The sequence below is a fragment of the Camarhynchus parvulus genome, chromosome 6 (genome assembly GCF_901933205.1).
Source record: "Camarhynchus parvulus chromosome 6, STF_HiC, whole genome shotgun sequence".
Taxonomy (NCBI): domain Eukaryota; kingdom Metazoa; phylum Chordata; class Aves; order Passeriformes; family Thraupidae; genus Camarhynchus; species Camarhynchus parvulus.
Genome location: NC_044576.1, coordinates 6,325,418 through 6,353,183, shown reverse-complemented (window position 1 = coordinate 6,353,183; position 27,766 = coordinate 6,325,418). Strand labels below are relative to the sequence as shown.

The 27,766-nt window shown below is 37.8% G+C and overlaps 1 protein-coding gene across 2 annotated transcripts in view; it reads left to right on the top strand.

Moving 5' to 3' along the window:
• Positions 1-1,714: 1,714 nt before the first annotated feature.
• Positions 1,715-27,766, top strand: part of CABCOCO1 (ciliary associated calcium binding coiled-coil 1) — a 50,339-nt gene continuing 24,287 nt past the window's right edge. Inside the window, exons 1-5 of one of the 2 annotated variants that reach the window (XM_030951460.1) lie at positions 1,715-1,733; positions 8,552-8,700; positions 11,553-11,722; positions 14,718-14,862; positions 19,005-19,077. In XM_030951460.1, the coding sequence (XP_030807320.1) occupies positions 1,716-1,733; positions 8,552-8,700; positions 11,553-11,722; positions 14,718-14,862; positions 19,005-19,077 (555 nt within the window). In that variant the 5' untranslated portion in view covers position 1,715. Of the gene's footprint in view, positions 1,803-8,551; positions 8,701-11,552; positions 11,723-14,717; positions 14,863-19,004; positions 19,078-27,766 lie in introns of both variants that reach the window. The other variant, XM_030951461.1, reaches the window with a different exon arrangement.

Below are 27,766 nucleotides of genomic sequence, written 5' to 3'. Positions count from 1 at the left end.
ATGCACTGAGTGATAGCAGTCTTGGCAGAGCATCTCCCAAACCTTAGCTCTGCTTGCTTCTCAGACAAATAGAAGAGCACTTATGGTGTAAAGCCAGACTTTCAAATATGTTCTGCTTAAATGACATATTTTAAATATTAAATAACAGACACTTTCAGGAAACCTTTACATCTAACAGAACTGCACCAGTGGAGAAAGAGCTCTGCTGTTCTCTAACTGGGGTATCTTTGATGATTAGAAATCATAGGAAATCTACCATGGTTACCTGTAGTAGGAAAGGACTACGTCAGCATTTTAAGTTTAGTATTTCTGTGTTGCACTTAGAAGTTTTGCATTTGATGGAAATCAAAAAGCCACCTTAAATATTCATGTACACATGAATGTGGTTTTGTAAACATGAAGGATCCACATGAAATTAGATGGCGTGATTTGATGTGATTCTTGAATCCTTTTTTTTTTTCCTATTTCTAAGCCTTCTGACACCGACTATCTAAAAATCTAAATTGAAAAGTAGGAAGTTTAGGAGCTCACAACTGGAAATGTGGTTCGAGCTTCAATCAGCGCTCAGCTTCAATCACCCGCTCAGTTCAGGTTTTGTGTAAGAGAGAATTCAGTCCTTTTATATTGAGCAAGAGACATAGAATTAGCTCTTTCTAAAGGCTTTAAGCCCCCAAGTCTTTTACATTGAAAATGTTCATGGAAGTCAATGGGCATATTCAGTTACAGAGGAGTACAGGGTTAAGTCTAGAATCTACCTGTTACCAACTAGATAACATAATAATGAATGTATGCAATCTTACATTGCATCCAAATATCACACTTAATTCCCCAGTTTTAACTCCTTATTATGTGCAGCTCTGAATAATGTTCTTATTTGGTTAGATTTATATACACTGTAAAAGGGCCAGTAACACAGCTGTGCAGCTATCAGCCACAGAGCACAGCACAAATTGTAGGAATTCACAGTGTGGGCTCTATTTCTTTAAAATTTACAGTGTGGGCTCTATTTCTTTTAAATAGTATGAATAATTCTACAAAACACTGCAGGATCCAGCTCTCTGAACCTCAAAGATTTCCGACTCCTTTTGGAAGCGCGATTGGTCTGCGTGTGTCAGTGAGGGTCAGGGTGTTTGAGCAGAACAGGAGCTACAGACGTGTTGAATCTCACACTATACATCACAATCTTAGTGGGTAATGGGCATGTTCTGGTCTCCTGTGCCCCAGCTAGGACACAGGTACCGTACTTTGTGGTTTGCACATTTAAAAACACTGAGGATGACAATCTTCTGAAGGTGGCAAACTGCTCCAAAGCAGTGGCACAGCCTGAAACAGCTGCAGAAAATCCCGGGAGGCCTTTGCTTTATGTGGGGCACTGCAAGGAAGTTGTTTTGTCATACCAGCTCCCTCAGCACATCCATAAACTTTGCAAAGTAAGTTATTACACTCCTTGTTCTTTTTACTGTTCACCTACGAAATGCTTGCATTTTATTTGATATTGCGGGTAATTACTATTACTCTGAATTACTGCTGCTGCGTGCAATACAAAGCTGACAGAGAAAATGTTTCGATGTAGTTTTAGTGCACTACTGTTCCGAGTTTATGAAATAGAAGCAGCAGGCGCTGGGCCGGGCCGCGGCGGCAGCGAGGCCGTGAGGGGCGGGCCGGGCTCTGAGGGGAGCGCGGGCGGGGCGCCGTGAGGGGCGGGCCTGGCGGCCATGGCGGAGGGCGTGCAGGTACCGCCGGGATGGGAGCGGTTTGTGGTAAATTGTCCGTGCTGAGCTGCGCCAAGGGCCGCAAGGATGGTGAGGGGTCTGGAGCATCTCGTTTGTGACGAGAGACTGCCGCAGCTGGGCTTGTTTAGTCTGGAGGAGATTGAGAGGGGTCTTATCAATATATTTAAATGTCTCAAAGGTTAGGAGGATGGTGCCAGTCTCTTTTCAGTGGTGCCCGGTAACAGGAGGCGCAACCGCCATAAACCACAACACAGAAATTTCCACCTCAATATGAGGAAGAACTTCTTCATATGGAGGGTGGCAGAGCACTGGAACGGGCTGCCCAAGGAGATTGTGGAGTCTCCATCTCTGGAGAGGCATTTGAAGACATTGCAAACCCGTCTGGACGCATTCCTTTGTCACTTGCTCTGGGTGACCTTATCTCGGCTGGGCGATGTACTGTATTACCTCCACAGGTCCCTACCAACCCTTACGATTCTGTGATTTTGTGTAGAAAAGGGTGTGGCGTTAAAAAAGCTGTGTGTGTATGTAAATATGTATATGTACATATAAAAATACACCCGTCGTCAATGTCCGTTTCCAATGTCACTGTCGTCACCCAGTCAGTTCAGTGGAGAGACGGGGCCTGCCCTGGCAGCTCCTCCAGCAGAGACTGCGGAGCCTGGGCTAGCACAGCCCAGCCAGGTCTGTCCCTCACCCGGAGCTGCTGCTGGTGTGTGCCTGCTCCACCTCTGACCTCCCATTCCCTTGCCAGCTTTCACTCGGTTATGGACCCTCTTTTTTAAATGTATGGTTATTTAGTACATTGGCTTTTTGTGGCTTCGGTCGTAGGGAGCTACAGGAGTGGTTTCGGTGAGAAGCTGCTGGAAGCTTTCCCTTGTCCACTAGAGCCAATGCCAGCCGGCTCCAGAGCACACCCACGGCCGGCCAAGGCTGACCTCACCAGAGACAGAGATCTGGGAGAACAGATTTAGGAGGGGGAGGAAGGAAGCCATACAACAGCAGCTGGAAGAGGGGGATGAGGATATAGGAGAGTGACAGTCCTGTAAACACCAAGGCTAGCAGAGAAGGAGAGGCAGGAGGTGCTCCAGGTGCCAGATGAGATTCCCCTGCAGCCCATGGTGACACAGCTGGGGCCCATGGAGGTCATGGTGGGGGAGACACCCATGTTGGAGCAGTTCATGGAAGACTCCCTGGTGGGGGGCACTCCATGCTGGAGCAGAGTTAGAGTCTTCCCCATGAGGAGGTGGCAGGATCAGATGCAACACGTGATGAAATGACTGCAAGCCCTCTACGCCATCCCCCTGTACTCCTGGGGGGAGGTGGCAGAGAAAACTGGGGTGAAGTTCAGCCTGGCAAGAGAGGAGGGGTGTTTTGAAATGTAGCTTTTATTTTGCATTATTCTACTCTGATTTCATTGGTAACCGATTATTTTTCTGTCCAAACCAAGACCATTTTGCTCATGACAGTAATTGGTCAGTGACCTTTCCCTGTCCTCACCACAAGCCTTTTGTTATGTTTCCTCTCCCCTGTTCAGCTGAGGAAGGGGCTGGCAGAGAGGCTGTGGTCCGCTCCTGGGCATCCAGCCTGGGTCAAACCACCATAGTGGGCTTTTTTGTGGTGGCAGGAGTCTCCTAATTTTTGGTTGTTGAGGAAAAGGCTTGTGGTTTCCTTTTAAAGAGTACTGGGGCAGTAGAAGCAAGCTTACACTTTCCTTCCAGCAATATCACAGTTGTGTTTCTCACCTTTCATTGCTTTAGGTAGCTGAAGTGCTCTGGAGGATTTTATAAATCCACAGTGTTTGCATTAATACTTGCTTTATTTGCTTGTCTTTGGCCTCCTCCCTGTTTTTTTCCTGTTTCCTTTTTTGATTTGCTTGACAGAGGTGTGGTTTCTGACAGGCAACTCATTTCATGCTGCTTGTCAAGAGATATAAAATTCATTCCTCCCAAGAATGTATGAGGTATTGCATCAACTCAGAATTTCTCCCTCAAGCCTGTCTATGTAGTTCTAGCTACTATAAGATAATTTTCTTCTGCTTGAACTGCTTTGTTGTCTCCACTGGCCAAGAAGTCACTGTGACTGTTGTGGGAGTGATTAAGTGCCCTCAGCCGTGTCATGGTTGTGTCTTTGTCAGTACAAAGCTTACCATTTAGGTTTCCTTAAATAAATAAACCCTCTTCCAAGTGAAATGTGTTGCTAAGTATTCTAAATGCTTCATGAAAAATATATGCATCTTTCACAGTGCTCTCCGTAAATATTTTGGCAATTGGAGCAGCGTAACACTGGGGTAATGCAGTCAGATCACAGGAAAAGGATACAGGGTGTGCTCTATGGGACACGACAGGCTGTCAAAAATATATGGTACATCTGGTTGAAATGTACCATTGAAATTTTTGTAGATTTTACTTCATGGCTTTATAGAAAGAATCTTCAGAGGAATTCAGTGAACTTTGTTTTTTCCACATGTTTTCTGTTCCTCATGTATTGAAGTTTGTTCTACACACAGTAGCTTACCTTTTTGATATTTCTGTCTATCCTTTATGATTTATTTTTATCGGAAACCATGTGGAATTGTGTTTTTATGAATCACATTCTACAGTGTCTAGTTTTGGCTGAAGGTAGCTTAGCATGGTCCATATATAAGGCGTAGGAAACACTATTCTGGTGCTGTTTCTTTATATAATTTCTTACATTTTGAGACAATTCCTTTTATTTAAATTGAATATTTTTATAGTTGTTACAGCTTGTAATGACTTTCAGTAGAAGGTCTGTTAGAAAATCTGAATACTGATCTTATCAAGTCTTGCTGCTGCTTTATTTTTAACCACATTTTTCTCATAAGTGGTCTGCAGCTGTGAAAACATCAGTAAAATTTATTGTCATCATACATTTGGTCAACCATAAATCATGATATATGGACTGTGACATTTTTGAAACATATTTTGTTATTAAAAGGATACTATCATGTTTATAGTGTTCCTTGAAAGCTTTCTTTGCCTATAGCTTTTGTGTTTTGCATTTGACATATCTGCATATTTCCCTTTTGAAGGTAGTTGAAATGAGTGCTGCTATTTTTATTTCCTCATTTGTTTGATGACAAATGTTTATGACTGAAAATAACAACTATTGATCTTAACTTCCCATTGTGGGAGTGGACAAGTGGGGCCTTTTAAAAACAAACAGGAACAGTGAATGTGTTTCTGTTTCTGCCTTAACTATTTGCGTAGAAAGCTTCAGGATTTTCTGCTGCTACTGAAGCATTTGACAGCTTGATAACAAAATGTGTATAATAATACAAATAACAGCCTGTGTTGCTGGTGTAGTTTGGTTGGGTTTTTTCCATTCCCATTTTGATTAAAGTTGTAACTGATATGCAACGCTCTTCCAGGGTGCATCTGCTCTGCTGTCAGCCCAGGCAGAGCAGCTGAGCTTCCTTTTCATGAGCTACTGGAAAGTTGAGTCCAGTCTGATTTCCCTGGTAGGGTGAGGACAGCAGGATCATGGGTTCCTTATGCTTTTAGTATTTGCTACACTTGTATTTGCTGTTCCTTGTGTATTATGTGTTTGGAAGCCATTTTGCAAAGCGTGGTGGTGTATTGTCAAACAAATGCAAATGCTGTCTTCAGCCACTGCAGAAGGCTCATCCCAAAGGACAGGCTTATTTTTCTTGAGGAATGCTGGTGCTCCTTTCAATTGCTGTGTTTCAGGATTTGGCCACTCTGGAAAGGCCCACACCAAAACTGCAGGTAGTGGGACATTTTTCCTAGCCAGGGGTGACTCAGTGCAGGTTTGAGGTTTTGAGAGTTCTTTCTCACCCCTGTAAACACAGAGGTTTTTTGCAATTTGTTGTTTAACTTTATCAGTCTGCTGCTGCTATTTCCTGCTTCATGATAGTGAAGAGAGACTGAGAGATTTAGAAAGATTTTACTTTTTTGTTTTAGACTGTCTGATTTGGTATTTTGATTTGATGCTAATGTTAACAAGGGATGCCCACAGTATTTGGAGTAATGTATTGAACAGCCAGAAACATATTGTGCATTCAGAACAGCTAAAAATCCTTCAAAGGAAAATGAAACCGTAACAGATAATTCTCTTCTGTATTTAAACAGGCAGTCTGCTGCTGGGAGTGGGCATTGGTAGGATTGGTTTCAGGAGTTTTTTTCCTGACACATGAAGACAGCATTACTAGAATTAACTCACCTTGGATTACCTCAGTCAGTCACTGCAGTTAATACTAAAATGAACAGTAAATTCTTTGACACCGGTGAACACATATAAAAATAATCTCACGGCACTTTTAGTAGTGGTTATAGAGACAAAAGTAATCAATCAAAATAATTGTAAGCTTTTAGTCAGGTGTGTGTGTGTGTGTAGGTTCAGCCCAAACAGAAACTGTCTATAAACACAGAATTGTTTAAATGATTTATGGACCTTCAGTACTTTCTTAAACTACAGAAACATTACTGATTTTTTAAAAATTTAAATCATGTGCTTTCTGTCCCATAGTTCCTCATCTGTCATTTGTGACAGTATTTCTTCTTATCTGATACCTGTGCTTGCTATAGTGGACAGTGGTGCCCAAACCCCATCCTTATCATAAGCATTACCAAAACCAGTAATACATTGGTGGGAATGTTGCTGCTGGGAATGTTGTTCCAGCCTCCAGGTGATGAATTGGATCTTGGGAAGCATTCACCTTGCCCTGTAAACTGTTGTGGTTTGATGTGCAGATTAGGGAGCCTTATCTGCAACGCTGAGTTAGTTACAGTAGCTGCCAATCTCTTCAGTTTAAACTGCAGCTTGTAAAATGTTAGTGTTTTGCCTTACTAACAGTTATGCCCAGTAAGATGTTGACTGGATGACGAGTCATGTGTAATTTATATAGTGGTGGTCACTGTAAATACTAAACTATTCTATGTATTGAACATCCTAAGAGAAAGTGAGGGAGGAGCATTTATTCAGTTTCCAAAGCATTAATATCAGTTACTCATTTAATTCTGCCCCCATGGCTTCTAAAGAATCTCATGTTCAACAGGTTTCTAACACCACTGCAGGAAAGCGTTTATATTTTTTGTTCTTACTGAAATATGTCTTTCAATAATTGTATATTAGCAGGTAGTGCTATTGTTTTTTCCCTGCATCTTCAATTATAGCAGCATTACTGACTGTAGGAGTATTTTTTTATGCTGTTTAAATTACTGCTAATAAAAGCAAGCTAACATCATGCTTTTAACTATGTGAAGGAAGCCTTCATTTATTTCATTCCTGTTCTTATGAGATAGTGTATCTGAGACTGACTTGTTTACAGTTGGGAACAATAATTTTTCTTATTGAAGTAGATGTGAAAGTACTCAAGTACTTAATTAAAAGGGAGAAAATAGTCTGTCCACTGAATGAGTGTTCTTCGTTGCTCTCAGTCTTGTTTTGTCCCTCCTGTCTGTGGTGGTTCTTCAGCTAGTCCCAGGATTTCAGTGCATCTTGTAGCTCAGCAGCAGCAGGGGGAGTAGTGTAGCTTTATTTGGGGGCTCTCCTTGACCAGCGCTGGAGTGAGTTGGTATCAGCTCAGAGCAGTGCTGGTCAGGCTCAAAACTCCGTGTGTGTCAGGAATTCTCCCTTGCTCTCCTTGTATGAGCTGGGAGCAGGATTCTGCAGGCTTTGCCTTGCTGCACTTCTCTAAACTCCAGATCCTGCAGGTGTACAAGTGTATCTGCTGCAAGCAAATTGTGCCAGGGGTTTTGTGTGGTCAGGCCAGGCAGACTCCCAGCAGAAGGCTGGGAGGCATTTTGGGGCTGGTTCAGCTGCTTGATCAGAGCTGGGCCAGCACCCAGTGCCCAGCAGGGCTTTGTCCAGTTTGGTCTTGAAGGGCCTGCAAGGATGGAGATTCCTCTGCCTTTCTGGGTTATCTATTCTAGATACTGAAATATTTTCATACTGCAGTATTTTTCTTTATGCTGCCGCATTGTGGATCCCCTTCAACTGGAGCACGGTCCATGACCGTTGTCCCTTTTTCCCCTGCAGTGCGCCTCTCTGAAGGGGCTGCTTCATCTCACACCTCACTTTGTCATCTACATATTCTATTGTGAAACAGTTCAAGGGGATTTTTTTTCCACTGTTTTTTGCATTTCATAGATTTCTTACTGAAATTTATTTTTTTGTCAATGACAACACAAAATATCATCAAATATTCCTATTTTTTTCGAAGCCCATTGCATTGTTAGTTCATGCTCAGTTTGTTATTCCCTAAGAAGTGTCCGTCCTTCCTAGGGACAGTAGTGTCAGATCCTTATTATTCTGTTGCAGCAAACATCTTGGACTTCTGTTTGGTTAGGGGAAGGAGAGAGTGTAGACAGTAAATTTGAAAATGCAATCAAGTACATGGTGGAGAGCAAATAACATAGTAATTTTCGTGTATTCTCATAGTATGTTTAGGAGAAAGTTAATTTTAAAATTTAATTATTGTGCAATACAGTATCATGTTGGTCAAATTTAGATTCATGGATTCTTTTGCACCTTTAAATCTCTGTTGTTTTTACTTGCAAATTAATTTAATCTTGTGCTGCACATAATATGTCATTGTGTTCCCATATGAATTTATGACAAAAATACTATGTTCCATGTATCTGCCCAGCTTTTCTCTAGTGAGAATATGTTAAGGTATTGTGTTACTGCTGTATAATTACAGCTGTCTTGCATTTTTGGCATTTGTTGAATTAATCCCTTGCATACCTCCTCAATATAAAAATGTTATTTAGATAAGTTACTGACATAATAAAATAAACATTTTTTAAATTACATTCCTATGTACATGTATGCAGGATGAAGTCCGAGATCAGGATGAAGTCCCCGATCAGGAAGAAGTCCGAGATCAGGGTGATTTAGGTGGAGCAAAGATTATCAATAGGACATTTCTTTCTCTTTCCCAAATAACTGCCTTGTCAGAAGAAGATCTGGAAGGAGTTGAAAAGTAAGTAGCAGTGACAGCAATGCTGGAACCCATATAATAATGAAATAAAAATTGCAGACTGTTAGATTTCTTTTGTGATGGTTATGTTATTAGTCTTTAATTGTTCAGTTAAATCATTGATATTTAATATTATTCACAAAAGATGGCAGAAACACTTTTGATCTCGGATCCAGCCTGGTTTACTGTTTTTCCTATATCTTTTAATTTTGCTTAGACTCCTTTTTTTCCACTTGAATTTCACCTTGTCGTGGTTTCTGAATTTACAATAGCTTTAAATACACTGTAAACAAAACACAAAATAAAAACAGGCTGATACTGAGCTTTTTTTGGTAAGTCTCACTGGGTAACTTTTTTTGCTAAAACATTCAAGATTCTGTACTGTAACATGAGTTACCAAAGAATCAGAAAGGTCTTGAAAGTTCAGCAAGGGATGGAAAGCTTAAGAAGGCATTAGCAGGTCGCCATTATGGTGTTCTGGGGAAATAGGAGGCAGCCAAAGACTTCTGATGTCAGGCTGCCTTTGTCTTTCCTGTCCCAACACTCTCCCTTGTTATTAGTGTTTAATAGCAGCTAAATTTCGGAGGCCACGAGTTCAACCTGAGACTCCAGATTTATATTTGAAAGATGGGACTTCAGAAGTGCAGGAATTATTTAGGAGCGTTTGTGTCTGCTAGTAGGTTCTTAGGGAATTGAAAGCCAAAGGGCTGGGCTGCTGGTCTAGTTTGGGAAGGAAGAGGTGGGGGGTGTATAAAATCCAGCTTTGTTCCTCTGAATAGGTAACAATTTAATAGAGATTAAAATATTCCTGAAACATATTCTGTTCTTCCTATTTGTCACTATTCTAGGGAGAAAAGGTTTTTCTAGGATTAAAAAAAAAAAAAAAACTGGAAAGAAAATTTGCCACCATCAAATAATAATAGAAAAAATTCTTTCCTTTCCTGTTTTCTCTTGCACAATAGGCCTCTTTAAGTTTAGAGGAGACTGAAGTGTACAACTCATGGAGTCCAAAATGCGCTTAATGTGCGCAATTCTTTGTGCAACTTTCTCATCAAGATGAAAAAGAAAAGCACTGAAAGATCATATGCTCTTTTAGTCTCAGCTGATCACATATGTATTTATATATACATGCTGTACAAGGGGATTGTAAAGTATATACTGCATCTGACTGGAAGGAGCATAGTTACAGGGTATTTTATGCACACGAAGCAGTTTAACTGCAGCATTAAAATTTTCTTTACCACAGTGCATTGTGTCTATTTACAAGAGCAGTTTGAAGGCCGCAGCTAGGATTAGAAAATCAGAATAGGTCTGACTGAGTCTGAGAGTTTTGACCAGGAAGTTTTGTACTGATGTCCATCTTGGTAAGACTTGAACCCTATGACGAAAGAAAAAGCAGGGAGGGTAACTATGGAATCAAACTGCCCCATCATTTCACAAGCATGTACAGATACTGTTGTCAGTGACATGCCTTACAGAATATTGGAAAGATGAGCACTGGCATTGTTAGCAGAATCAGAGAAAATCTAAATCCCTGAGAAGCTCTGATTATGAAAACACAGAGTTGGCAGAAGCTTCAGAGAGAGAGGATATGGACTGTTTCAAACCTTGGAAAGTTCAGCTGGCCGTGTTCCACTTCTATTCCAGGACACAAGTTAAGTGTTTTTAACCGACTTGCATGTGTGCAGCCGTACAAATTTGTCATGCAGAACAAAGGAATACATGTTTTAAACAAAACTGATTGGATTATATGCTTTACTCTGTTAGCTATTGAGGCTTTAATTAAAGAAAGAAACTCATCTCTTTTGACAGCATATCTGTACTGTGTCGGGTAAAGCCCTGAAACTCTAATGGCTGCAGTCAGTAGGTCTGGGATTAATGTCCTTCTTAGGAAGGAATGAGAGGGCAGCAGGGCTTGGGAAGACCTTGCTTTTTCACAGGAGAGTAGAAACTCTGATCACTGGCACCTGTGTCCTCAGCTGTAGTTAAGAAGCCAAGGATTGCTTTAATGTAAAACTTAACTACCTGAGACATGGCCAAAGTTACACTGGAAGAATTGAAACGAAGTCCTAGCCCCAGTCCCCTCTCTTCATGTGGAAAAAAGCACACACTTATTATAAAAGATGTAACTAATTCTGTGTTTGGATAGAGTAGACATAAATGTGTCAGCAACAGTATGGCCTCCTACAAGGGAGTGTATTTTTTCATAAATTTTGCAAGTTAAAGTGAGTGGAAAAATTTTCATGGTGCGCCAGTAAAATGGGATAAGGTTCTTTTTAAATGTTTTGACCATTATGGAAGTGCAATTTAAGCTTCTAAATATGTTAGCTACTTTCAGTAATTATGTATTACATTATTTGCATTAATTTTCAAATGTAATTTTTCATCAGAGGCCACATGAAAAATAATCTTGAAATGTAAACAAGACCTTATTACTACTGTAAAGCTATCTAAATCAGAATGAAAGCATGATAGTGGAAAGTGGAGACTAATTGTGTAATTTCATCCCACAAACCAATTCCTGATGAAACACTTTTTTCCTCTGGAATTTTCAATGTATTTCTCTTTGGTTTTGTAATGCTCTGATTTTTGTTCTTTTGTCAGTCCTATCTTAACACTTCAATAGTTTTTGGTGAAACCTGCACGTAATTGTTTACTTTTTGATATGTCCTCTGGTCATAAATGCAATCTAGGAATTGATGTAGCTAAATTCAAGAAATTATGTACATATGCACAAATGAATAATATAGCAACTAAACAAATATTATGGATATAATTGCATGCAGACCAAGTAAGACTTTGGAATCTGTAATTTATTTTTTTAATTTCATGATTTTACTCTGCAACTTTTTTAGGAAGATGGCAGAATTTCTGAATCTTACACAGCTAAAGACATCTTTGAAAGAAACTATTTTATTCGATTATTATACTGCAGGATTTTGGTGGGCTAAAGAGATGAAGTTCAGTCTTATCCAGATCTCAGGATTCATGGGTCTATTAAATTTTGCCTTGGAGAACCTCAGCAGTAAGTATAATTAAGAATTGTAAAATAAATATCTGAAGTGGAAAGCAAGAATGTTTCCCATTTTAATAAAGTGATATTTAATTACATGTAATTGTGAAATTATTTATTTTCCTCTTGAATGTTGCTATGTTAGACCTTGTGCCTGAAAATAATTCTTACTGGCAGATCTCAAGTCTTTTGAGTAGAATATTCCTCCTTCTTTGTACAATACGTTGTACAAATGGCCCAAGTCCTGAAGAGACCTTTTCTTTGCTATGGTAAAATAAATAATAATTACAGTTGAGTGAGAGCAAGGAGCTCCTAAATTCCAATTCCAGCTTTCTCAGTGACTGACTCACTGTAGCCTTGGGCACATTTCTCTGCTGTTTGAGATATTCAGTACATCCTGTAGCATTACAGCAGGTGAATTACTTCTCTTTATCCTCAGAGGTCAACTCTCAGCTTCCTCTATGGCAAGTGGTGCACTTCTGGCACAGAATCTATGTTAACTAAGGACTGGTGAGGGGAGTAAACTGGCATTGCTGCTGAAGATGAAAAATGACAATGAAAGGACTGTAGCTCCTGTGGCTATGAGGAAATCTGCCACAAAGCATGACGCTTGGTCTAGTGGGAATGAAATAGCCAGAAAAAAATGGTAGCACTGTCCTCTAAATCCTTCTTTGTCAGAGATTCTAATGCTTGTTTAATATTCACTTTGAAGGTGATTATGTTCAGAAAAGTCCATCCCAGAGGAAGAGTGAAAGAACTCAGCAGTTTCATTCAAAAGAGAAGGCAAATATTTTAAAATCAAACTCATAACAGTTATTATACTTGTTCACTGTAATTTAGTTCACGGGCCTTTCTGACTTGGAATTTTGACAGAATATGTACATGCTTTATGATCATTAGAATTCCAGTTGTCCTTCCTGTCTCCAATAAGAGAGTATCTTAACATATGCTAACTATATTACTATAACAATGGAGCAGAATGGAAACTTGTCAGAAATCAGCTTTATGAGACCATGTAATACGTGTGTACACAACAGGCTGGTAGCACAACCACTTATTAAAACTGACTGATGTTTTTCAGGAATGTCATCTTAGTTACATTAAGCTTTGCCAAACTTTTAACTCTTTAAGCTTAAGAAATTTTCCATGGCCCTGTCTTCTTTTGGTGAATTTTTATATATAAAATTGCAAGTGAAACAGTTCAGTGGGCTTGCAGACAGAGGCTGTGGGGAAAAAAAACCCCAGTATTTTGAGTCTTTTTTTTTAAGAGGTCAAATGCCCTGGTGCTTTGAAGTAAAGAAAAAGATTTGGCAAGCAAATATTGTGAATTTGTTTTTTGTTGTCCTGTGAAAATCCATTAAGATTTGGCTAAGATATACATGGTTTTTAGAGAAAGAAAATGTAGTTTTTAAATGCTTGCAGGAAACTTCTTATATTTGCTTCACAGCCCAGGGCTGAGATGAATTTTCTTGTAATTACCAAACATTTCAACTAAAAGCAAAATTCTAATGTCTTCTATATTGATGACTCTTTCTTTTCCTTTCCCTGCACTGGACCCAGTCAGCCTGGAGAATTAAACTGACTTGGGCGTAGTAGCAAGAGTAGCATTAAGCAGGAAGAATGGATTTAGAGAAGGAGGGTAGTGGAAATGCATTTAAGGCAGGTAAAGCAGCAAGGAAAACTGGAGGCCTTGCTTGATTGGGAGTCAGAATGAGTTACATTATTTGATTCTCTTCTATCAGTTGGGAGTAAAGTACTCCTTACCTCACAGAAGTGCTGCATAAGTCTTCCTGAGACAGGTGGTTGGGACTAAAAATCAGGTGTGCAGAGGAAAGAAAATTTGGATGAGTTTGCAACAGACTCAGGGCCTGGGTGATCCTGTTATGTGCCTTCACTTCCCTACAAACGATGATATTTCTGGTTCTATTGCTTTTCCTTATTTCCTGTGGCTTCTGTTTCCTTTGCATTCTCTGTGTTTCTTTCTTGTCCCTTCCCATATGGTTATTTATATTGTACTGCCTCTCTTACTGAAAAGTGAGGTAGAATTTTCAAGCCTTTGATTACCGTACCACTAAAGGGCAAAACTATAAAAGAAAAGAAGTCTTCTAAGTATTTTAATTTGTTTTCTGTACAAAAAACCCAAGGAGTGTATCAGTAGAGACATAAAACAATGAGGAAAATAAATCTATTTCACCAATGGTGGATATTTCCCCATTTTTTTCTGTAGATTTTTTTAGACATAAAAGAAAAAAATTGTATTTGAAGCTTTTTTTTTAACTTCCCATGGTACTGGCGATGGCAGACACTGTGTGCAAATCATAAAGATGGATCCTTTCTTTTTATGGGTTCAGCAAGCACTGATACATTTCAGATTGTCCTCTTTGTAAGGACAGTTATCAAACAGAATTTAAATTCTAATTCCAACCTGTTGTGGCACTTGGTTTTGATTTCCAGGGTAAAAATGTAAAGTAATTATCTGGTTTGGAAGGATATAAAAATATCTCCAAGTTTGATGATACATGCAGGGTCTTATGCATATTCATGTTTAATCTATTATGACTGTAAGCACTTTAAAATATTCTTCACCCTTTTTAATATCTGTTCCTGTATTAATGGCTTATGTTGCAAGGGGCATGGTCAGAAGAATAATCTTTTACAATTCATAAGAAGTAGGCTACTTTAAAGAAAAACATACTCTGCCTCTCAAATTTGCATATTATTCTGCCTGTGGTTCTCTCAGTACAGGTAAGAGGTGAAGCTGTAGTATCTTGAACACCCATTATGATGATCCTTCCATTGTGAAGGCAGCGTGGTGGTTTTGTAGTGGAATTTTAATGGACACTTTAGGGATGAGAATAATGGCAATAGAAGCATTTGACTGCTGTTGGCTTTTAAGTGGTAGTCATAACTAAAACTTTAAGAAGTCTTGTAATTAAAATGGACCAAAAACCCCCATCCCACCTTGTCATGTTTATACATGGTTTTGTTCTTTGGGATTACTTTGCAGTCAGACGTATGACCTTGGGAGACAATGTAAAAGAACTTGAAAGAGCAGTGACTGGAATAAGAGAAACTGAGTCAGAAGAAGGAGGTGACGTGAATTTATTCAGCATTGACCAAGGCAAAGCAATCATTGATTTCTTGTTTTCCAGGTATTTATTTCTACAGAATCTATTTTTTATTTCATTAATCTAATATAGTGAAAAAATGACTGATAAAATAACAGCAACAATAAGAACAACAACATCAACAATTTAAAAATTATTATTATTATATTTACACTACTTCTACTATTAGTATTTTGCTCTTATTTTACTGGATACTTTCCTACTGTGCCAACATAATGCAAACACCAAACTTTAAATCCCAAAAAAAGAAGAGACAATATGCAAGGAGCAGTAAAGATCTGGCCTCACATGTGAAAGCCCAAAAATGAAATTTGGACTGGAAGTTTATAAAAATATAAGATTGTGCTGAAAATATTCCTTTTGGGTTTTGTTTGACGTGATAAAAGAAAACAGAGTGATGCATGGGCAATAATCTTGTTTTGCTTTTAAAAGCTACTTTTAGATTCCATCTGAATAAAATTGTAGATCTTATTTATCTTATTTAGATCTTATCTTGACTCTGTTACTCTTAAGTATTTGTATAGCCTTGACAGTTATTGTGTACTGAAGTGATTTAAAGTTTTGTACTTAGAGAATTAAGGTTCTGATCATATAGGAGTCATAAAAACATTGTACTTCAAAATCAGCAAAAGTCCAGTATGTACATGAAAAGGTTTTGTGGCAGGTCTCAGCTTTTAAACAGAGACACAGAAAGAGATGCAAATGGCTGTACATTCGTTATTTATTTGAGAAAAATACCGAGTCTGCTAGCACCAGTAATGCCCCTGTATGAAATTCTGACTGTATAGCTGTGTGTACAGCCCATTTCCACTGGAGTGCTGTGGTTAAGGCAGTGGCTGCACTGACATACCCCTGTTTGCAGTACATGATGGACAGAATGGTTCTCAAGCTGTTCAACCATCCATCAGTGGCAGAGGCAAGGAGATGGAAAATGAGTGAGTTACTCCTGTAGTATATGCTCATCCACTGTACTGCAGCTCTAGCCCTTCAGCCCATTTTCTGCCCCAAATGGAGGTGGAGGGATTTTTGGCAGATGGGCATAAAAATTGAGTAAGGTCATGGCTGATCCATACGTGGATTTGCTGGGAGTTTTCTGACTTTTCTGTAGGAAAAGTGTAACACAGCAAAGTGGGAGTTTTAAGAGTGTTTTTCTGAATGCAGAAAAGTATTTTCTCTTGAGGAAAGGCAAAATACTAGGGTAGCTATTAGCCTTCTAGTTTAGATTACTTGGATTTAAAGGGGGATTTAAACCCATTGCAGGCATTTTCTCTTATGATTGGGCTATAAAATATGTCTCTTTCTCCTACTCTCTGATTTTTTTCCTTTTGTTTCTTTCCCATGGAAAATATAAAACACTTAAGATTCTTCCCATAAGGAATGGGAACATCTCTTTAAATCTCAAATTTCTGTAGTCAAGGCAAAATAATGTCCTGCCAAGTACTAGCCCTAAACTAAAAGGAAACTTGGCATTTAAGATGTCTCAACTCCTTTTACTTCTGCCTTCCTGTCTGTCTTTTGTGTATTTATATGGAACAAATGTTCTTTCCAAATAGCACATCTATAACTCTTGTGTAAATTATCCATTGAGAGATATCTTGTCCATGAAGTAATTCTTTCACAGTCGGAAGAATTTCATCCAAGAGATTAGGTGCTCCATCCTACTTTGAACCAAAGTATTAGCTGGGCAGGAATACAATCAAGCTGCAAAACTTTTGCAGCAGAATGGTATTTTGGCCACCAGATATGGGTTGTATGTCCAAACTGCTTAATTTATTACAAATGGATGCTGTAGCGATGTCATGGATGTACACACATAACACTGAAATGTATCATATGTGTCCAGTTTATGCCATCCATTATTTCAGTCACTGGAATATTTTTTTCTAAATAAGGATGGAATTGGTACACTTAAATGGGTGTATTTTAAACTTTATTAACTCAGAAATAGTTTGAGTTTTATTACAATTCAAATTAATGTATTAGTTCAATATATTTTTTCTTGTTTAATTTTAAATGATAAGCCTGTAGCTATTTTCTGCTCAAGACAGTATGACATGTTGTAGTTCAGATCACATTTTTACAGATGAGCTGTAAACCCACGGGATTTATAATGGAAACAGGGACAAATGCTTAACCACATTGGCACAAACTGTGCAGCAACTATAATGACACCTTCAGGTTTGGTGGAAGGTGACAGTTAGCATCTTTTTATCTTGTCTCCTTGGGCAAACACACATCAACATAGCTCCTGACATTTTCTTTTCAGGAAGCAGTGGAGCTGGGGAAATATGTCATTGTTAATCACCTTCAGATTCTCATATGACATCATAAGAGGGCCTATTATTAACAATATTACTTACGCAAGTAAAATTATTTCTGGGTAATTGCTAGAAACACTGGTATGGAATTTTTAAATTGTTCACAGCAAATTGAAACAAAAAAGGGCATTTTGTATAATGCCTGATAAAAGAAAGAAAATGACACTGTTTTTCTAAATAAATGCTGATGTCTGATTTATGTAATTTGATTTCAAGACCATTAAATGGAGAAATTTTTTCCTTCATACAGGATTAGGAGTGCCAGGTTGAATAGAGATAGTTTTAAAAATAAAGACATAAAATTCAGAAATGCCAGAAATAATTACTTATACATTTGGGTATATATTTTAAATTATATGTACCTGTAACATAGTCCATGAAGAATATCATAACACATTCGGAGGGGAGGGGAAAGAAAAGACCTGACTTTTAGGTGCTGCAAATCTGGCTTATTTCAAAAACACTAGGATAAGAGAACAAATTTGAAATACTAATTTCTGCCAATCCAATTGGAAGGATATATGTCTTATTTCCTGTGTGTCTATGATGTTCATAAAATATTTTTTGTCTTTTTTCAAATAATCCTTGTTAGAATTTTACCAAATTACAGGTGTGTATGAAAGGGGACACATATTTACATAAATCAGTGTGAGTCATTTCCAGGTTAAGTCCTGAACTCTCTTTAAAAATAATTTCTGTGTTTCCACTGAAACATGTCAGGAGTTCTTTGGTGAAGTACTGCAATAAAAATGTACTTAAATGAAATTGCAAATACTGTAAGAACTTAATTAATTGCCTGTGTGCTTTGGGTTTGGGAGAAGGCAGCCTCTAGCTGATGGCAGTCAGACTTCTTACATGGGCCTTGCCGGTACCAAGCTGAAGGTGTTGCTGACCCAGCTGATGGGGGTCCCAAGAAAAGAACCTGGGTTCTGTCCCTAGGCAGAAAGCACAGGAACCAGTTACAGATGTTCCCTGCAAATATTGCTGTATCTTTCATGGATACAGCAGGCAGGACAGCAATAAATTCTTGGAATCATTCTTCAGCCTGGACTTGGTATGAAATCACAGAGCAATGTTTTAAATCTTATGTCAAAATGATGTGACAGAAGCCAGGAGTTCTGTATCATGATTGTAAGAGAAGAACTAATTGTAACAGACTATGACAAACAAAACTTTTGGTTAGACAAATGCTGTATCATTGATCATTAGAAAAGGAAACAAAATTATTTGAAACATGTGAAATGGAAAGCCACACATGTTTAAGGAAGATAAATATTTTAGTCCATTGACAAAGTCTATTTAAAGTTGCTTTTGTTGTAGTACACAAAACTGCTGTGTGTTAATCTAGTTTTTTAGTTTTTCTTTGAGGAAATACTACACTGATTTTGCAAAGTGACCTTGAGAGAATAAATACTTCTATTCTTTATTGTTTTGGTGTTCCAAGATCAAACTTTCTCCCTGTACTGGCAGCCCATCCCAGAATCTGAAAGCTGATTTGGCTTTGTTTCCTTCTTGTCTGCTATTGCTGATAATAAAGGCATAAGTATCCTGGTGATAAGTGTTTCAGGAATTACTTTTTTCAGAGAAGAACTTTGTCTTCTCGGAGTTCAATTTCGTAAGGACTAAGTGGATGTATTTTTAAGTATCACACTGTATTTTCTACAGCCATCTGATAATAAATCCTGCAAACTAAATATGCTGCTTGTTTCTGAAGTTAAACAACTGTTTCTTTTTAAAATTTGGACTATTACCATGCTGGAGGGTATCTCTTATTTTAAGAAAACTTGTAATATTGTTACCTTTCCAAAAACTTACAGCTGTGATAGTCTATGTTATGTTGTTTTTCAGCTTATTTCAATACTATAAAGCATATGACTACCTCTTCCACGTTCGTAAAGAAGAGCCTGTGCTAGGTAATGAGGTGAGTCATTTATATAGATGGAACTCATTATGCAGAGTTCCTTAACGAGTGTGCCATGGCATATGTTTTATATTGCTCAAAGCAACTTCATGTCAACATCCCTGCATTACTAACGTAAAACGGCTGATTAAAGAGCGCAAGTTAAGATGTTTTGATCCTCATATTCAAAATTAATTTGGGATCTCAAAAAAGTGTAAATGCATTGCTTGGTTAAGTCGTTAGTTGTGTTAAATCAGGAACACTTTTGTGTAGGTATTTGTAAGTTGATGCATGTAATTTGAATTAGCAACATAAGTCTGACTCTGCTTTAAAATCAGCAATCAAAATCGGAAAATGTTGTGTGCCATGCCTAGTCTGACCACAGCCCTAATAAACATGTATGCTTGTGCATGTACAGAGTTCTGTACATGCTTCTGTAGCCACCAAGAGTTAATTATACTGACTATAAAGAAAGAAACAAGCTAGAAACTGAGCATTTTGAAAGAATTCAGTTAACAATAGTGAGTTGGCATCACAATGAGCTTTGTGATGCGTTCTAACTTATATGTGAAAAACTACATAAGAAAATGTGTTGATGCAAAACATGGTCTTTAATCAAATGGACGGGTTCAATTAATCAAATAAACCTTCCTTTAGCCTGACTGTGCTTTTTGAGGATATTTGTTATTATACATTTAAAAATATTTCCATTTTAATTTTGTATTAGGAGCCAAGTGATGGCCCAGAGGGGCACACTAGTGTATTATTTTTGATGGTATTTATATTTTAGCTTATCAGTACACAATTAAGTTAAAATTAGCACACTGGAAAAATTCCTTTACACTTTCAGCTGATATTTTGACTCTGGTAATGTGGGATAATTGCTTTCCATGTTGCTTTTAAGTAGCCATATTATAAAATGGCTTTTCTTGACACGGATGCAAATATTTGGAAGTTATTCTTGTCATTTACAAGGTGGGTTAAAATTCCAACTGTGATGAAATAGGTGACAAAACTGTCAATACAAAGGTGGAGCAGAACTTCAGCATTACTATGTTAGGGTGGGGTTTTGTGTTAGGTAATCAGATCAGTGGGTGGTTAGCACTTCTTAATTGGTAAAATCGATTTTAATGGGGCTTTGATTAAGTAATTTTTGTGTAAACTTGAATCATGAGTCTTAGAAGGTTTCAGACTAGCTTTAAGGAAATGTGTTTGTGTTTTCTGAAGTCTCCTTTCTGGGTGGGTGAGATCATCATGCGCTGTCCCAGCTGCAGGACAGGGCTTGCCCTGGGCAGACTGGGGGAGCACCACCTCTGCTGAGGGTACCAGCACCTCTGGGCAATGGTAGGAGTGGATTTCAGGGAATGACTTTGGTCATGATCCATCCAAGCAACAAGTGCTCTCTGCAGCTACAACTGTCACAAAACCCTGCATGACAATCTTTAACTCCTTTATGGCCTTTTCTTACATATGGTGCCACTTCTCTTCAATCCATCTGTTTTGTATTCTGAGCTACATGGCAGAGAGCTTTTAATTTGTCCAACTACACTCCAACACCCAAGAAAATCAATACTTATATTCTGTTAGAGTTCATTTTGATAGGGTGATGCATTGTTCTTCAATAAGTAAAAGTTCAAGGTATTGAAGCTGCACATATAAATTTATGGCATTATTTGCACTTGCTTTATGTGTTAAAATGTGAGGGGAGGTGAAATCAGCATAGACTTTAAGTTCTTTTGCTGTAACTTTGTTTTATTTAGTAATTCTTATGCATAAAAGAGATCAGTACTTCTATTTTGCAGTCCCTTAGATGAACAGTTTTTTGGGCTGCCATGGTTTGGTGTGTGTGGCTGTGGCAGGGACACACCTGGGGTCACTGGCTCTGTAGTGCATCTGCTCAGGGAATGGGAGATCAACTGAAATTCATGTGCTGAAAGTAGATAGTAAATTTGTGCTGAAAGTTTGGCTGCTGTCCTGTTATGTAGACCAGTGTCTTACTAAAAAAAAAAATGCCCTTGCAGACACGCCACAGCCCAGAGCTGGATCTGATCCTGACTCTAAGCTGAGTGCAACTAATGTCTAAGAAGTTTCCTTTTAGCTCCAGCAATAAAAGCTTGTTCTTTTGGAACAGGACACTCTAAATTGTAATGGCCAGATTTGCCCAAATAACAAAAACCACAGTGTTCCAAGAGCTTAATTACAGCATTATCTCCTTTTGCAAATGAACACTTTGAGACGAGTCAGTGAAATGACTTGCTTCAACAGAATTGATTTGCTTCCACTGAAATGGCTTTAGCTCAGCGAGTATGTGCACCGAAAAAATTACCTACGGAATAAAAGCCCAGCACCCTCAGGAGAAGATCTGCTTCTTTAATAGAGATACAGCTAGAACAAATAAAAGCTGTACTCAGTGTTGTAATGGATATCCTTTTAGGGAAACCACAGCGTGTGTTTTCCAGAGAAATCTTATAGCGATGGGTTGTAAAGTCATTGGAATTTTTTTTTCTCTAGCACAGGCAATTATACAGTGTTCTCAATCAAGTTTCCTTTTTGATCTTTCACTGCAGTTATTTTCAAATGACCCTGTCATTTCCTGTGTAGAATGAAATCAGACAAGAAAAGGGAAATGACTCAAAACTAGGATTATGCATACAATATCTGTGGTCGTGCCACTTAACAAAATGTAAGTTATTTAAATGTAGCACATAATTAGTGGAGCTTCACAGTCTGATTAATATTCTGCATTTGATGCAGCTAGCATAATAAAGCCACCTCTGTAAAACACAGACAGTGTTCAAGTCTTAAAAAAAGGTAACAAATGCCAGGCTAATTTAAATATATATATTTTTTGCATGGGCTAAAGCCTTTAAACCTCAAACTGCCTAAGGTGATCATATTACCTTGTAAAAAAAAAGGTTAAAACAGAAAGACATGAATGCTTGGTTAGATGATAAAACACACATCACACTTCTAACCTACTTTGACAGTATTTAAAATTTAAAACTTGCCTTTCTAGCTATCAAATCCCTTACTTCTCCTTCATTCCAGATCTACAAAGACCTATATATTATGTATGCATGAATACCTGTTAGAAAACATGATGGTACAAGGAATTGCTGAGAAGTGTTAAGATTGCCAAGTAAATTCATTGCTTTTTTTTCCTGTTACTATTATGAGCAGTTCCCCCCATTTAGAATGATTACAGAAAAAGCTGTGCTTTAGCTGTTCTATGGCTGTGATCCAAAACAAAATGCAAGCAGTGCTGCCATACCAGAGTTCTTCAGGAATATTGCTGTTAAAGATACTGGTTTTTTTCCCTTCTGCCTGTTCTGGACATTTTGCTCTCTAGCTCTGATTTAGTACACCTATATTAGCTTGCAATTTCAAGGAAAGCAAAAGGAGTACAGACTAAATATTGATGTTCAGGGAGTCAATGGAGCAATTCCTATTAACACGTCAGATCTTAGAACAAAGGTTTAAATTGTTAATACATGAATTGTGTAGAAGTTTATTCTTCTCTATTTCTACATTTAGTTAATATATTCTGCTTTGATAGGATGATATATTACACAATATCTTGCAAATTTTTTTCTCTCATTTACAAATTGTACCTTATACTGCAGTTCATGCTTTTTGTTGCTCTCTGTTGTGTATTTTTGGATGGTATGAGGCTAAGGTCTTTTGGGATTATGTCTGCTTTGAAACATTTCCTAATAAAAATAATGTGGTTGGTAAATCTAGTTTTATTCCTAGTTGCTTTAGCCAGCCTGATGGAGTAATCTGCTATTTTATGACCCAGATGACTAGCTAAGTTTGACTTCTTGAAATAGTAGTGTACAATGTAATTTTCTTTAGAGATGTCATAGTGGGTCAGGTTGCAATAAAAATATCAAAGATTAAATTTAATGGCAGTGCAGATTCAGTATTATAGCAGTCACTAGATATCATCCTTTGTGCTTAGAGTTCCAAACTAGTGTCCATTAATGCTTTCCCTCTGTGTACTCCCTACTTTCTGAAGCATTAAGCATTTGGGCTCTGTCTGGTCCTTACCCAGTTATGGGTTGGGGTTTTTTTTTAAGTTTGACCAAAATCCCTTCTTTGTTTAAATTTAAGGAAATGGATAGGAAGAATATGCTTTATGAAAGCTAATAAAGCTTTTTTTTCTTCTGATGACAAAAGCCCTAAAATCTGGGACTTGACTTTGATACGTAATCCTCATTAGGTGTTGCATATTTAGATTGGTTAATCAATCATTGTTTAAATGAATTTGCTCCATGACTTCTTGAGAACTGCATTTTAGAGATGTATGAAACCAGAACATTTCCATAAGCACATCAGCTCACACTACAGAAACTCATTCCCCAGCTAATGGAGTGCTTTTCAAAGCCTGGAGGTTTCAGATATTTTTAGTGCCTAAAAACCAGTGAGTTGATGTTTTGTAGCTTTGTTTTCTAAATATCACCATGGCAAAGACATCAAGAAGAACATAGGACTGGAAGGGATGTCTTCAATTGTCAACTCTCATGCTGCTTTCTCTTAGGGAAACATTCATAATCCTCTTCAGAAACCTGTCAAACTCCAGTTTAAAAAGTTAACTTTTTTTTTGTCTTTGCTCCTTCAGTTAGGAAGTGCCCTGATGCCTGGTTTCTGTTATTGTTATAAAACCTCAATTTTGGGTCTGGGTGTATTCATGACAAGCTTATGTGCATTTGTCCTTGTGACAGTTTGTGCTGGTATTGACCTTTAGCTCTCGTTCCATCCCCAGTGTTTATTTTTCTAGTGCATAAAGAGACAGCAATTTTATTGTCAGCCTTCATTCAGCTAGACTAGAAAAGCCAGCCTTCTCTAATCTTTGCTTTGAAGGTAGTCTTTAATACATATGTGCTTACATCCATACCAGCTTCTTGTCATCCTGTTGGCCTTCTTCTATAATTGTTCCACTTTAAATCAGTTTGTTAGAACATAAGTGACCAAACTGACATAATATTGTTGCTGAGATAAAAGCAAGGCCTTGTAAAATATCAATAGTGCTTTCTTTTCCTCTGCTGGGAATAGCCTACATGATAGGTCCTAGAAGTGTTTTATACCTGTATTGTGTGCCTATCTCATTGTACATCTGCTATTCTAGTTCTCCTTTGTTATTGTATTTTCTAGCTGAGGTACTCCCAGTGCACTATAGGCTTCAAAAAAACAAGATGTCCCCACAATGTCACCTCCCAATTTGTCATTGAATACAAGAGTGAATAGACTTCAAGGATGTTCAGTCCCATCTGTGTGGTATTCCTGCCTACTCATAAATTGATCACGTCTCTCACATTGCTTTTGTCTAGAAAATTATTTATTTAATTTACTATGAAATTAGTCTGGCATCATGTATCTTTGATAAATTGATGTTGTGTTACATTCCATTTCTCTTTAATTTCCATGCTCTTATTTAGTTTTTCCTTCAAAACATGTTCCTCAAGCCTTTGCTGCTACGAAGATCAAAACTACAGCTTCAGGAGTAGGTTCATTATTTTCTGATTGTGGATGTTTAAAACTGGTAGTCAGTCTTTTGATGTCTGAGGGGAAATTTTTGATGTCCATTACAGAAGTGTGCCATACCCAAGTCCAGATTACTGAAGTAAGCAGCTGGAGAGCCAGTGGGTTTTTGACAAAATTCACAGATATCCAGCCCTTTGATCTTGAGGCTTGCTATGGCTGTAACTGGAGATCTTGAAGGACTTGTGATTAGTCTGAATGAAAAGTGGAGTCTGTTGGAATTGTATGCAGTGCTACTTCAAGTATTTAAGCATCTGTTGTCTTGTAGAAACAGCCTTTGTTTTCCAGAGATTGTGTTGGTATACTCATTTGTCAGTAGGGAAGCTACACTGATGCTTAGCAGTTAATTTCCATGTAGGTCACATGCTGATGGTCTTCTAATGAACTTTTAACATTCCTGAGTTTTGGTAGCTGAACTGCTCTGCCCTAAGAGCTGGTGAGAGCTCCAGAGAGCTGGTGGAACTCATAAGCCAGTGCTGAGTACTTTTACTAGGCTTTAGAGAATGATTAACAAAACGTTTTTTAAATTATTTTCTTAGGAAACATCAAATACAAAACAAGCCTGCTTCTTAACTCAGTAACATGCGTGAAGTCACGAAAGAAAAGAATTCAGGCAGGACAAGTGCCAAATAGCTGACATGGGCTGTGCCTTCAGTGTGCTGAGCACCATGGTTCTGACCCAGCCAGCATTTCAACAAGCACCTCTTCTTAACAAATTGGGAACTTTAATTTCAATGGACCTATTCACATACACAGAATTAAACTGAGAAGTGACTGGGGTCACATTGCTCAGCACCGTGAAGGATGAAAAACTAAAGATACTAGTGAAAAAATATTGAGGCTCATGATCACTTTATAGTTCAGTTGTACAGCTGACAAAGCATCACATTTTTTGACTGTATGATGTTAGAGAGAGAGGGAAAAAATTTGAATTCTTGGCAGGAAAACAATTTTGGGACTATGCAGGAATTAATATATACACAGATGTGTTCTATGAGTTTTTTAATTATTTATTTAGAAAGTGACTTGATTTCCATATGTATGGAATTGTGTGTGTGTATATGTGTTTGAATGTATGTAAGCATACATAGTTGGGATAAGAGCAGTAATGACTTGTTTATTTGCTGGAATGCAGGTCAGCTAGGAATTGTAGGCTTTGATTGGAAGGGTAGTCAGTGCATTAATGGCAGCCTGTTTCTGCTATTCATCAGAATGTTCTGTGACCCAAATGATGAAGTGCTCTATCAGAAGACGGCACATTTAAAAATGGTTATCAATCAAGATGTAAATTTTAATAGAAGACATTGAGATTGGCAGAAATGTATTGACTTGGAGACATTTTTAAGTGGTTAAGCAAAGTAGCTGAGGACAGACTATTAGGATATGAATTTTGTTTTACTTTTCTAGTATTCTGAAATGGTTCACTCTGTTGATGCCCTTTGCAAATTCTACTTGTTTAACTTGATCAGCATGAAAAAAAGTACTTGGAGCTGAGCAAAGATCAGTACTTTTGTTTCATAGGAGAATCTGAGAATTTTGCAGTTTGATTTAATTCCAGTTTAAAACAAAAAAATAAACACTTAAGAGAATTGCTATTCTGACATGTCTGTGTTTAAACTCCCTGACACAAAAGCAGTGCTTTTGAAGATCATTTCAGAGCCCCAGCTCCATCATGGTGCCATACAGCATAGTTGGCTCTGCTGGAGCAAGACCCACACAGTCTAGGGGTCCTCAGCTTGCCATAGGGCATGTTGCTGGGGAGACAGGAATCTAGAAAACAGAATTCTTTATCAGCCAGTGTGGCAAACCATTGGAAGGACTTTGTACATATGCTGGTGAGAGCCAGGTAGGTCACTGCTGGCACATTGGCAGAAAGTTATTTGCACAATAACTCAACTTTAGGAAGTTCAAAGAATGTAACTTGAAAGGAATCTGCTGAAAAAAAATAGAGACACATTTTATTTTGAGCCCAGTGCATTATGTCTGCTGCAGTACAGTGCTATTTTCAGTGTTAAACTCTTCCATGTAAAGTAGCAGGGATCAAGGAGTTATTCAAGAATGTGCCACATTTTGTTTATATTTTGGTGGTTCAAATTTAGCTGCCCTTTTTAAAGTTGTTTGCCAGAAGGTACCATTTTGGTGCCTGTACAGTTTGACTTACTGGAGACTGGTTTTCCAGGGCAGTTGCCCTGTTTCCAACATTTCCTGCATAATTTTTGGTAATTGACTGACAGAGATCCATGACCTTAAAGTACAATTAACAACTATTTTGTACCCCTTACCTTTATCTGCAGCTTTTCATATCTTGAAAATCAAATTGCATTCATAAAAGTATCAGTGGAATGGGCAAGTGATGTTATATTTCATGGGAATGTATCCCCACGGGTGAATATTTAAGTATCAAATTCATACATCTTGTGACCTTATGTTATGAATAACATATTGACCTTATTCATATAAATAAATAGCATGACATTTCTCTACCATGATGATTTATAATCAATATACATTTTAATAAATTTTCATCCATTTAGTTGATGTTATGAGGACAAATGTAATCCAAGTCTAAATAACAGACAAGTTTTACAATCCTTTAAAGTTCCTTTTTAAAACGCACTATAAAGTTTGTGTCTTCTAATTCCACCTTGAATTTTACAACTTGTCATAAGATACAACATAAAGTATTTTTACTGAACATTGAATCTGATGTATTTGAATATTAATTCATAAAGCATTATTTTGATTTCCTTTAAATATGCTAAGCTCAGCAAAATGTAGTGTTACTCATTAGAAAGCTAAGCTTTATAGGATGTCTGGTTGGTATTTGAGGTAACTTATATTGCTACTTAGGTTTACATTTAATAAATCTTAGCTAAGAAAATTGTTTAAATTTCAAAGGAAAGATAATAAATAAAATGAGGGCATCGAATATTAATGTGAACTGTGCCTTTATTTTGTTAAAGCATTCAGAGTTAAATAGTGGTGGTCTGTTAACCATCTAGGGCTATTTGGCAAGTCTCTAAACTTACTCAATAATCAAAACATAAAAGGACAATGGAAACTTTTCACAATAAAAGAAAAAGGAGTTGAGTACAGAAACGAAACAAATTATTCTCTGCTTTTTCTTGGTAAGGAGGTGAACTTTATAGGAAGGGCAGCAAGCTCTGTG